The sequence below is a fragment of the Rutidosis leptorrhynchoides genome, chromosome 4, assembly GCF_046630445.1.
Source record: "Rutidosis leptorrhynchoides isolate AG116_Rl617_1_P2 chromosome 4, CSIRO_AGI_Rlap_v1, whole genome shotgun sequence".
Taxonomy (NCBI): Eukaryota; Viridiplantae; Streptophyta; class Magnoliopsida; order Asterales; family Asteraceae; genus Rutidosis; species Rutidosis leptorrhynchoides.
This window is the reverse complement of record NC_092336.1, coordinates 464,401,179-464,414,965: the sequence shown is the minus strand read 5'-3', so window position 1 is coordinate 464,414,965 and position 13,787 is coordinate 464,401,179. Positions and strand designations below refer to the sequence as shown.

General features: G+C 33.1%; 1 protein-coding gene across 1 annotated transcript; it reads left to right on the top strand.

Moving 5' to 3' along the window:
• Positions 1-1,841: 1,841 nt before the first annotated feature.
• On the top strand, positions 1,842-6,160 carry LOC139844469 (RNA-dependent RNA polymerase 6-like). The gene is made up of 2 exons (XM_071834698.1): positions 1,842-4,559; positions 5,084-6,160. The coding sequence occupies exons 1-2, from the start codon at positions 1,848-1,850 to the stop codon at positions 5,954-5,956; spliced, it is 3,585 nt and encodes a 1,194-aa protein (XP_071690799.1). The 5' UTR covers positions 1,842-1,847; the 3' UTR covers positions 5,957-6,160.
• The last annotated feature ends 7,627 nt before the right edge of the window (positions 6,161-13,787 follow it).

Below are 13,787 nucleotides of genomic sequence, written 5' to 3'. Positions count from 1 at the left end.
TAATTTACACTTTTAAAATAAAATGACAACCAATATTATCTCTAATGATTGAATGTGGATTGTTTAATATGAATTTTAAGTGTTTGATGAAATGTTCAACTAACGAGTTTCTTATTCGGACTCTGTGGTTCCACGAGTCATTAAATCAGTGGCGACTCCACTCTATGAGAAGTGGGGTCCCATGACTCCATTAAATAATTTTTTTTACACTATCTGCTCTTGAAATTGTACGGGACACCACTAAATTTAACTATAGGACCCCATATATTTTAAAAATTTATGATTTTCAAAGGTAAACAACCACTAAAGTACCCTTAAAATATAATTAGGTTCGATAAAAAAAATTAGGACCCCATTGGATTTTCATCCTGGATTCGCCACTACATTAAACTAAACGACTTTAGCATTTACGTTCACTTAATACCTAAAACATATTATTAAACTGTTTCGTTTAAACAAACCCGTGATTTCACAGGTCATTTTACTAGTAATAATAATAATAATAATAATAATATACTCCTAACTTTTATTAACTTTATTTGTTCTATTCTATTCTATTCTATTCTATTCTATACTCTATAAACGATAAACGATATAAATGAATAATGAATAATATGTAACTTCTTAGATACGTTTGATAAAAAAGAACTAAAGCCGTTTCCGCATGATAATCAATCAACATCACGCATTTTATTTTATGTCGTTTCATAAAAAAGCAGTTTATGTACTTCCTGTTTGTTCTTCACACTCCCCTTTATGCCTTCTTTCATCGTTTAAACTTTAAACCCATTTCTCAACCGGGTTTCATCGTTTTCCACAATTGAAACCAAGGTCAGTGCGTGATTCATTAATTTGTTGTACTAGGGTTTCGATTTGAACAATGTAATTAGTATTTACCTCTTGATTGTTGGTTGTTGTTACTTTGATTGTAAAAAGTTTCAATTTTGATCATCAAGCTTTACTAGGGTTTCAATTTGATTGATACCGCCGTTCAAAAAAAAAAAAAAAAAAAACTTTACTAGGGTTTCAGTTATGTGTAAAAAGGGTTTTGTTGGTATGCTGATTTTAGTACTTCACTGCTTGTTAAGTTTTTGACTTCAATTTGTCTAGAAAAGGGGTTTATAGGTTGCGTTGTTACTTCTTTGTTTTTGTGTTATTTCTCAAAAAGTAATCATTTTTTGCAATTTTTATTTACTTGTAAACATAAAATCAATGGAAATGCAGTATCTTTAAACAATATTCATCATACATTATAATTTATTATCTAGTTCTATGATATTTTTAGCCTTGTCATTCGTCTTGCATATATTGATGAAAAAAATGGATCATGCCTAAATTTGAATAAAGAATTGTGTCTTGCTTATGTTTGGCTGAGATTATTATCTACTTTATAAATGGCTGATAGTAATTTATAGGCATCTATATCTGTAAGTTAATTAAAGAAATAAAATTATGCAAAAGTATATCGTATATTTCGAAAACTCGTACTATTACTTTAAAAGTTAAGACAATAAGACATTTTATTGTTTTAAGTGTTTTTGTATTAGCATAATCCTTCATTTGATCATTAGCATTTTCATATCTTCTTGGCCTCTATTGTGTACTGTTAATCGGACGCAGATTTACAAATTCTATTTTCAGAACAGAAGTAGCATTCTTAAAATTCTATCTTAGCATTCTTATTTTTGTTTTTCCATGCGAATTCTTGAAATTTGATGAATGTGTGATGTTAAAGTAACATTCTGATTACGGTATCACTTGCAGGTTTGGTATTGAAACAACAGTTGATTGATCAAACAAAGAAGACAGTTTGTTTTTTTAGAGAATTTTATAAATATAAATTTACAATGGAGACAATGGAATCAGAGAAAAACGATAGGGAGATGGTGGTCACACAGGTCAGTATACGCGGGTTCGACAATCAAGTCACCGCACAAATGCTTCTCGATTACATCGAACAAGAAGCGGGACAAGTTATCAGATGCAGGGTGAAATGGTCATCAACGCCACCCGACACGTTTCCCGAATTCGATGCTGACCTCGAAAACATCCAACGAGTCATTGATTACGAGAAAGTTGAACCGCACGCATTTGTGCACTTTGTACATCACGATTCAGCTCACACGGCTATAGATTTGTCACGCACAGGTCAACTTGTACTCAACAACAATACGTTAGAAGTTAGTTCGGGACCCGAGAATCCTTACCGAATGAACCAACGTAGAAGGAAAGAGACACCGTTTAGGTTTTCAAATGTGTTTCTTGAAATCGGGCTGTTGACTAGTCGAATTGACTTTGTTGTTGCATGGAAAGGGCCTAATTTAGGTGTTGACTTTCTTATTGACCCGTTCGATCGGAGTTGCAAGTTTCTGTTCACGAGAGACACCGCCTTTTTTGCTAAAGAGACGAAAAGTTATGCGGTGATAAAATGCGACTTCAAGGTCGAGTTTTTGGTGAAGGATGTGAACGTTGTTAAAGAGTATAATAATCATTTGGTTGTGGTTTTTCAGTTGGCATCGGCCCCCGTTATATCTTATCGAACTGCTGATGATGATATTGCAACAACGGACCCATTTGAAACGTTGGATGATGATGATCCATGGATCCGGACCACCGATTTCACGCCTAGTGGGGCCATCGGGAGATGTAACACATATCGGGTTTCAATCAAGATTCGTGAAGTCCCTAAAATGATAAAAGCTTTAGCTTTTCTTAAAGAACAAAGGGCATATATAGATCACTTCAACACAAAGCTTAAAGTAGAAGACGAACCCGGTTTTGGTTTGCCTATGCAAGACCCTTTTTTTTGTATTCATCACGAAGAAGACATACCCTTTAAAGTTTTGTTCTTGGTCAATTCGGTAATACACAGATGCATTATCAATCAGTACCAATTTACTGAAAAGGTTTTCGATTTGTTAAGAAGTCAACCCGAGGAGGTCAACATGGCGGCTTTGAAATACATAAGTTCTAAAAAACTCCCCGAATATGATGCATTTTCTCGTTTGAAGTTAGTTCAAGAATGGCTACTAAATAGCCCGAAATTGATTAAAAAACAAGTTGACCAAAATGATATAATTGAAGTAAGAAGACTTATTATTACTCCAAGCAAAGCGTACTGTTTGCCACCAGAAGTTGAACTATCGAACCGTGTTCTAAGGCATTATCGAGACGTTTCTGACCGGTTCTTACGTGTCACTTTCACCGATGAAGGAATGACAACGTTAAACAACCACGTTCTAAATTTTTACCCGGCCCCAATCGTTACCTCGAGTTTTGCAGCCCGGAATACAACGATATATAGACGGGTAAAAAGTATATTGACTAATGGGTTCTACTTATGTGGTCGAAGGTACTGTTTCTTGGCCTTTTCGGCTAACCAATTGCGTGATCGATCCGCTTGGTTTTTTGCTGAAAATAGCAAGATTACGTGTCAAGCTATCAAACAATGGATGGGTAAGTTTAGCGACCGAAATATTGCAAAATGTGCTGCTAGAATGGGCCAATGTTTCTCGTCTACATACGCAACTGTTGACGTACCGGCCCACGAGGTTAATTTCAAGCTTGAAGATATCAAGAGAAACAACTATGTTTTTTCAGACGGGATCGGGAAAATATCGCCTGAACTTGCACTCGAAGTAGCTGAAAAGTTACAGTTGAAAGATATTCAACCGTGCGCGTATCAGATTAGATATGCGGGGTGTAAGGGTGTTATTGTGTGGTGGCCCGATAAAGAAGGCGATAGTGTTAAGCTTGAGTTAAGGGATAGTATGAATAAGTTTGAGTCGAATCATACGGTTCTTGAAATATGCTCTTGGACACGGTTGCAACCCGGGTTCTTAAATAGACAGATAATCACGTTGCTTTCGTCCCTAGAGATTAAAGATGAAGTCTTTTGGGATATGCAGACGAAGATGGTGACCAATTTGGACAAAATGATGGAAGATACGTCTGTTGCGTTTGATGTTATTACATCTTCATGTGCCGAAAGTGGGTCCACTGCGTCTATCATGTTAGGTGCGGGTTTCGAGCCCCGAACCGAGCCGCATCTACGAGGGATGTTAAGTAGCATACGGGTCACGCAACTCGATGATTTGCGTGAAAAATCGAGAATTTTTGTGAATAATGGTAGGTGGTTAATGGGGTGTTTTGATGAGTTAGCTGTTCTTGAACATGGTCAATGCTTTATCCAAATTTCAAACCCTTCGGTTGAAAACTGTTTTGTTAAACATGGGTCGAAATTTACTGAAACGGGTAGAAATTTAACTGTTATTACGGGTCATGTGGTGGTTGCAAAGAACCCGTGTCTTCATCCTGGTGATATAAGGATTTTGGAGGCCGTTAATGTACCGGGTCTTGAACATCTTTTCGACTGTTTGATATTTCCACAAAAGGGGGATCGGCCCCACACAAATGAAGCTTCCGGAAGTGATCTTGATGGCGATTTGTATTTTGTTACTTGGGATGAAAATCTTGTTCCGCCTAGTAAACGAAGCTGGCCACCTATGGAGTATGCTGCTGCTGAAACTAAAAAACTACCCCGCGAAGTTAAAAACTCGGTAACTATTTTTTCATCTATCTGAAACTTTTTTAGTTTGTGAAACACTTTTGGTTATCTAACCATCATTTATGTAGATAATTACTGCATTAAAGATAATTGCATACAATATATCATTGCAATGATATGATATTCTAATTGTAGAACAGAACAGTTACTGTTGTATTGCATGTACTAAAAAAATTAAGTAAATATGGGCATTTCTGTTTTGTTTCTTATAGTAATGTGTGTTATCAAACCAACTTATGGTTATGTTTAACCATATATATTTACCTAAACAGTAGTTAAAAAAGGTGAACTTGTTTTTTAACGGTTCATCATTGTCTTTAGAAAACAGTTGGGCAACCAGTAAGTCTAGTTGACTTTTATAACTTTATATATCTTTATTCTACCCATTTGCTTATTAAAGTTTTACTCATCATTGAGTAAATGGGTTGAAATAGTCAACCTCTACTATTTGCAATTAACTTTTTTACTGATCTTACTGTACAAACTTGAGTCACATTGTTACTTATCCCCTTACAGGACATCATAGAGTTTTTCACGAAGAACATGGTTAATGATAGTCTTGGTACAATTTGCAATGCACACGTAGTCCATGCTGATAAGAGTGATTATGGAGCCCTAGATGAAAACTGCGTCAAATTGGCTGAGCTGGCAGCTACTGCCGTTGATTTCCCGAAAACCGGAAAGATCGTTAAAATGCCACCTAAGCTAAGACCGAATCTTTACCCTGACTTTATGGGCAAAGAAAAGTTCCAAAGTTACAAATCTAAAAAGATACTCGGGAAACTATACCGACAAATTCACGACTGTTACAGCGCTGATGTCACACCTCCCAAGCTTCAAATCGAACCGTCAAACATACCGTATGATAAAGATCTCGAAGTTGATAAAGCGGGAACCTTTTTAAATGATGCATGGGGATGTAAGTTGTCGTATGATCGATCACTAAATGGGCTTCTTGGACAGTATAAAGTAGCCCGAGAAGAAGAAATTGTAACGGGTCACATTTGGTCAATGCCGAAACACAGTAGCAAGAAACAAGGTGAGTTAAAAGAAAGAATTAAACATGCTTATAGTGCGTTGAGAAAGGAGTATAGGAAAGTGTTTGACCATTTAGATCCCGAGTTTGACCAAGTTTCAGAAGAGGAGAGGAATCTGATACTTGAGAGAAAGGCGTCAGCTTGGTACCAGGTTACTTATGATCCTACTTGGGTAAAGAAAGCGTTAAAATTAAAAGAACCTGATAGTGAGGGCGAAACTGTACATTTAAGCTTTGCATGGATTGCAGCTGATTATCTTGCTCGAATAAAGATCAAGCGTAGGGGAGTAGGAGATAAAAATTCACAAAAGCCGATTGATTCGCTTGGAAAGTATCTTGCTGATCGGATGTGATTGGTTCAAGTTTATGATTGAAGTTTTTGGCTGCACGGCCACTCTGCCACTTTTTGAGTTTCTGTTTGTTTATGTTTATGTTTATTTCATAACTATGATGTTTGTTTCTACGAATTTAAGATACTATTGGCATCGCTTGAACTAGTTGGTTGTTTTCTGGGGACTTTTTTTTGGATGTGTTTACTTCTTGTATTAAGCTAAGTATCAAGTTCCTTGCTTTTCACTGGGAACTTTTTTATTATGTTGATCTTGAGCTGCATATGATGATAGTAGTGGTTTTGTTTAAAGTTACCTGTTATTATAGAGTTGATCAGTTTTAGTGTACTAACTGGTGTTCAGTTTTTTGTTTAGGTTTAGGTGAGTGGAAGCAATGCTATATAGCATCATTATCACTCTACTAATATTTATTTTACTTAGTTTGAGATATTTTGTGTCCATGCTGCATGTGACAATGTAGTTAGTTAAAATAGGACTGATTTTATTTATATGGATTATATATCTGAAGGCCACCCAAATTTATTGTTTTGTGTTTTTAGGCCACTCATTTTGCAAGTCATTCAAATTTTCTATTTTTAAAAATAATTTTGTAGACCACTCAAATTTGTATTTGTTTCTTATATATATTAGAACTAAAAAAAAAAAAATAATCATAGAATGCAAACACAAAACAATAAACTTAGGTGGTTTTCTGATATATAATCCCTTATTTATACAACTTGACCGACTAATTATAGAAATCATTATTTGTTTTTCCCAAAAAAAAAAAAAAACACGAACTATCAAAAAGAGAGACTTTAATCCAAAATGATACAAAGACGGACATAAAGTGCAACCAACCAAACTAGTGAGCATCAAAGCTACAAACGCAAAATCTAAACATGGATACCAACTAAAGCAACTACTACTAGCAATACGAAACAATAAAGACGGACCCAGCAAGCACAACTAAAAAACTTTGTGGGTTACATTAACTTTTTCTATAATGCCATCTATAATATGTAATGAAGTGTCAAAATTTCTGTAGGGGAATCATAATTAGCAGTGTTGTAAAAAAACTCGATTACTCGCCGATTAATCTCCGATTAATCATTTTTAAGAGCAATTCGTTCCGATTTTTCAAAATCCGTTTAATTAATTGGTCAATGTCAATTAATGAGTCAAAATCGAATTTAGTAATCATATTCGGTCAAAGTCAAAATTGGTCAACATTTTAACATGAATTTAATCTAGAAATTTATATTTTTTGAATAAAATGAACAAATTTAGACAATTATGTTAAAGTTTATGTTTATATTTTTGATTTTCTTCTATATTTACACATATAAGTTTTGAAATTTAATATTTAATGCATAAAGTACAATCCGATTAATCCTCGATTAATCTCCGAATTGCCGATTAATCCTTCCAAAGTCCTGACCGATTAATCCCCGAATAGCGAATTTTGCAACCTTGATAATTAGAATGAAGGTAAGATGCAGAGTTTTTATATTATATGGAGTATACTAGTGAAATGACCCGTGGAATCACGGGTTTGTTTAAACGAAACAGTTTAATGGTATAATTTAGGTATTACGTGAATTTAAACGCTAAAATCATTTAGTTTAATGACCCGACGGATTCCTATTAAGAAACTTCTCGTTATTTTTTCAAACACATTGATGTACTTAACTTGATCGGAATAAATGAAGTACATTTATTCTCTCATCATCATCTTCCAATTTTTATCACAATTACTATTTTCCTTGTAATAAAAGCCTACATTAAAACCTTTTATTGAGACGTGTATTTCGTATACATATATAACGTGACCCATATTTGAATTTGAATAATAATAAGATAATAATAATTAATAACTACTGAGATTTTTTTTCACAAAAAATATGAAATAAATAAATAAGTAGATTTAATTTAATTAATCACTATTAGATTAATGACATCACTTAAGGGCTTACATTTTTCTTTTTATTTTTTTATTAACAAATGAATTAACCTAATAATGACACCATCATTTTAGAATTTTACGGGTTTATGAATTGTTTAACCTTTAAATAGAATAGTTATAGAATAGTTTAGATGTACAATGTATTCACTTCAAAGGTTAGCGATATATAATGCACTAAAGAAGATTTAGAAGAAAACGTACATGAGAAAATTTGCTTATAAATACCATAAGACATCTTTCGACCCAGTTAACATGTTCATGTATTCATTTGGCCAGTTTCAACGTATCCCGAACCAAAGATTCATATGGAAATGATTCAAAATTACCACTTTTAGACACTATAAAAAACACATAAGCCAAAAGACATACCCATACTGATTATCTCCATTTGGCCAAGTGTCAACCTATTCATTTCATGTTCCCAACTCCATGGCTTCTCTTGAAAGTCAAAGGCCATTTACCTTTACACATAAAGTTAAATGGATATTTTTAAGACTTTTGCTGCATCAATAGAATTAGAATTGAATTTTAACAACATTCAAATTGTATCATGATTTTCAGCCCAAGCAGTTGCATTCTCAGAACTTCACTTAAATATGAGGAAGTTAGAGTACCATTTTTACATTGAAAAAGTGCTAATTCACAAGTGACATAAAGTACACAAAGAGCATGAAACATTTTGTCTAGAAATTACCATAAGATGTTTTGAATATGATTGCCACCGTGTCACCAATCTTTGCATATTATACTACTTTTTTTTTTGTGCCTAAAAACTGAAACTTTATAAAACTCGAGAGCTTCATCAAAACAATGAAGACTCGAAACACGATAATTGGCCTTCAAACATCTAGACATGCAATAAACCTCTATCCTTTCTTCGCTACAGATCCATTTTTATTAGCAAATGATAAATAACCACATACACTTTTACAAAAAGAAACAATAAAATATTTCCACAAAACAATCTAACCTCATATGAACTGATACGAATCAGATTTCACTTGAATTGGCCTTCTTATTTGCTACAACATCACTATCTTAGCCATGTAGTATTAATTAAAAGCCATACATTAATAGACTCTTCAAAATCTTTGCTTTCGCATACTTTCGATGTATGTATTTTAATCCAAAGACGCAGGGAGACACAATCTAATATATGTAGTAATCTTCCATCATGTAAGCTGCTATTATGGACTGTAAAGTTCTTATCACGTTATCAGCCACATATTTTATCAATGACAAAAAAGCATAAAATTATCTTCTTTTCATAACATTCTTACTACGTAGACTCAAATTGTCAATAATCAACTTGACAACAAAAAAGCATCAAACTTTATTATCTTCTAAAAGGAATTGGTCACACAACAATCAGTCCTTCCCCTAATATCAATCCATAAAGCAACATAATTATGACGAAAAAATCTAAATGTACTACTATAGTATACATGTACTAAGTAGTAACATACAAACAACATGAAACTTATATGTGTGTGCATATAACAGATATAGAGTAACTATTACTGCCGGTCAAAAATGACCTGAAATTAGTCTTTAGCACAACAATCTTTATTTCTCCTAATAAGGAAGAAGCGAACCTTTGCGGCTCATAAAAATCATATTCTCATAATCTGCACATATAGCCCAATGCATCAAAATCAAAATTGAAAGAATGGAAAGAAAACAACAAATAAGCATTTCGAAATCAGTAAGCAACACAATCATATATTTATGAGGCAAAGAAAGACATAAATACTACGAACCTCAAAAGATGAACAAATACATCAGAGCTAATCTCGAATTCAGATTGAGGTTAACAGAATCCAAACCCAAGATCAATATTCTCCACTACAAGATACAATCATAAAAGCTTGTTGTACATTAACATATACCAATTCAACAGCTCCTATTATTTAGAATTTCATTAAAGAAATAATAAACATAAATTTGAAGCAATTAAATGACAAAATTTATAAAAACTAATAATCACAACATACCTTCGCGTCTGTTGATGATGAACACGTTCTTTGCCGGAAAGAATCGCCCACCAAATACCGCAACAGCATTCACCACCATCATTACCTTCAATAGAAAATCAAAAAAAGTATATTAATCATATCTATATTGTTGATGATGATTAAAAATAGAGAAAAATCAATAGAATTGATAGTCATCACTACCAAACAACCACCATAGCCTAAAACGGTCGACAACTACCAACATCTATCTCTTTTAGGTTAAGAACCCTATATATGTTAACAGAGAAATATGTATCACTTTGCTTTCTAGAAGTGGATGTAAGAAATATCATCGAGATGATGTAAACTTTTGAAAATCAAATATGAAAATAGAAGAAAACATAAATAAAAGAAAATCAATAATAAAGATTTTTAAGAAGAAAATTTGAGAATGAGATGAAAAGAATGTACAGAGAAGAAAACTCTAAACTATGTCTTTTGAATTTCAATAACAATAAAAAGATAATGAAATAATCAAAATTCAATAAAAGAAACCATATAAAAAATAAACGGAATCATAAACCTTACAGAAATATGAAGAATTTGAAAGGTCCAGATGGTGATTTAAAGGAAGATGGATAGTTGAATCCAAAAAGATGATGCTTAAAGCCTTTGTTGAATCCATGACTTTTTTGTGATATGGTGCAAGGTGCAAGACTCGTGTGTATTTTTTAGGGTTTGGATGTTTCAGGAATCTAGACTCCCGTGTTAAAAAGCTGCGTATTTGTTAAACTTCATATTTTTAATTTTAATTTTTTAATTATAGAATATAAAATGATGACGTCATCAATAAGCTTTCAAATTTTTTCTTTTTCTTTTTGATTTTTTTGTATGAAAGGAAATTGTTTATTTATGACATCACTAAGTTAGTGTTTTAATAGAATCTATAGATAGGTCAATTAATGGAAAAGCACCATCAGATGCAAATATGTAAAGTATTCAGACTTGGTTTGCAAATTCAGAGATGAACCTAAAAGGGGGCAGTAGCCGAGTTATCAGCATTGTTTCTCGTTTCTATTCTAGCTTGTTATTACGAGTTCCGTCTCCCTTATGGAGTGGTTTGAGTGAGGAAAGGTCTTTTCCTATAAGATTTCGAGTTTCTCATGCCTTCATCGTGTTTATATTTTAACATTCATACATGTATAGTTAGTCAATACTGGTCCTCGGGTTGTAATTTTGGGCTCCGCTTAGGTACCTAATGTTGTAATACTCTCGTTTATTTAATAAAATTTTTGGTCTTTTAAAAAAAAAAACTATAAGGGGGCGGTTGCCCCGTTAAGAATATATAAATATATATAAAAATGTTTCTTCATGTATAGGTAGCATATTGACGTATGTAGGAAAACCGTATGTACTTTTAACAATTCAGATTAACGCAGCGGATAGTTAAAATAATAATATTTTATTATTTCATAAAACATTTACAAGATTAAATATTCTTATATTTAATGAAACATGCACACGACTAATCTTTTTCAATGATCCAATTACACCATAATAATTGTCATGAATATAAAAACAAAAGAGGAGTTAACGATATACCTTTCTTGAAGAAATTGATGAGACGGAGAGAAACTTACGATCAAAAGTATGACCGTCTCTTTGGATAGTCCACACTACACTTCAAACGACCGTCAATGGATGCTAGTCCAAACTCAAATATCGTATTAATATAATCCAATTATATTAATACATTAATCGATAATACTTCGTATGTGTATGTTTAGATTTATCAAAGGAAAGCAAAACAAATATGTTATATTTCCTCTCTTCTCTCTTACTAATCTCATAACCCAACGATCATATATATATGAATATATGATATACTCCGTTTGTTTAGTAGCAAAAAGCAAATCAAAAGAATATATTGTTTTCGATTTCTTTGTCTGTAATATCATATTTCGTTTGATTTGGTTTTAAAAAGTCGTATTTCTCAAATACATTAGGGGTATGTTATGTAACTTATAATTAATAATTTCCATCATGTCGCTTTCATGTGAATAGTAAATTAATTAATTTCGTTTCATTTACTATTCATATGAATAGTAAATGAATTAATTTCGATTTACTATTTTGTTACTTGAGTAATATATATACATCATATATATATTTTATTTGACGTCTCGGTGTATATGTGTGTGACCCCGAAGGCTCAAATGAAGTTGATCATATAGTTATATGTTGTACCTTGCACATTAATCCTACAGTCTCCCACTTGTGCATGGCACAACACCAAGTAACTATACAAACAATGGTAAGCGTCTAGCAACACGTCATTGTCCCCAAATTCACGTGAGGGTAGTTTCTCAGAACTGCTTATAGTAAGTGTTAAATGTCATTCATCTCTTTGTTTTAGATACTTTAGTTAAACTTGAGATATGGATCATCGGTCATTCTCATTTATTTAACAAGTTTATTTCTCGATCTTAGAACTGAATTAGATCACCAAATTAATTAAGTATCATCTTAATTACATCTGGGTGCGACCACACAAATATCTTATTCATTCATCGAGGAGCTCAAAAGTATCTAACTCCAAATATTTTAGAGGAACAAATCCTATATTGCATACACGTGTCTATCACGAGCTTTACATTATACCCAATAATGGCCTTTATAACAGCCTTATTCAGGACAGCGTTTAACCATATCAAAATACAATGCTACACTCATCAAGACGGGCGTGCATCTCAAGTCTAAGGACACAAAAACATAATCTATATTTTTGGACTGAGAATACATGTACTTTATTTTAAACGCAATGGATACAAGTACATACTAAATTCTACACTGAGTTTGAACTGAAAATCCCTTAGTTTTAGTAACTAGTAACTGCCAGTTATAAGAACTGGTGGGCGCGAGTAGTTGTATATGGATCCATAGGGCTTGACATCCCCGTCTGTTCCAGGTATAGAAACCCTAGCCTGAACTATAAAACAGGCATATGCTATTTGAGTTTAGTACACGTTGGTTTGGTGTATTGTACATGTTGGTTGCATGTATGTTAAAACATGGGTACTTGTTATACATACGTTAAGTTTAGTTACCAGGGTGCTCAATTTCGTAGAATATTTTGATAAACGTTTTGGATGAAACAACTAAAATCTTGTAATCCACCTTTATATACAGATTATGCGCAACATTAAAACTATGAACTCACCAACCTTTGTGTTGACACTTTTAAGCATGTTTATTCTCAGGTTCCTAGAAGTCTTTCACTGTTTGCTTATACGTTATACAAGCTATGTGCAATGGAGTCATACATGCTTTATTCGAGAAAACTTTGCATTCACAAAATCATCACCATGTATCTTATTTTGACTGCATTGTCAACGGATGTAGAATTGTAAACTATTATTTACGGTGATTGTCTATATGTAGAAATCATCAGATGTCAAAAACCTTAGAATTAGATATTCATTTATGGTGTGCCTTTTCAAAAGAATGCAATGTTTACAAAACGTATCATGTAGAGGTCAGTACCTCACTGTGAAATCGATGAATGATGTATTTGTCCAAATGGATTTGGATGGGTCATCATAGTTGGCATCAGAGCTTGAGGTCATAGGGAACCGGAATTTGCATTAGTGTGTTTAACTAGTAATTGTTAGGATGTATTAGTGAGTCTGGACTATGACCGTATCTGTTTTTACCGCGTTTGCTTATCATTTCTTGTTGGAAATTACTTACTTATCATTCTTAAGTCTAGACACATCTTACTACACTTATTGCATAGATAGTGTACAGATGAATTCATATCTTAGCATATCTGTCACTGTAAACTTTGCCTGACATCTTCCGAAAATTCTTCCGTAATTTATGGGATTTTGGTATTATATATAGATATGTAAACTATGTGTTGAAGAATACCAAA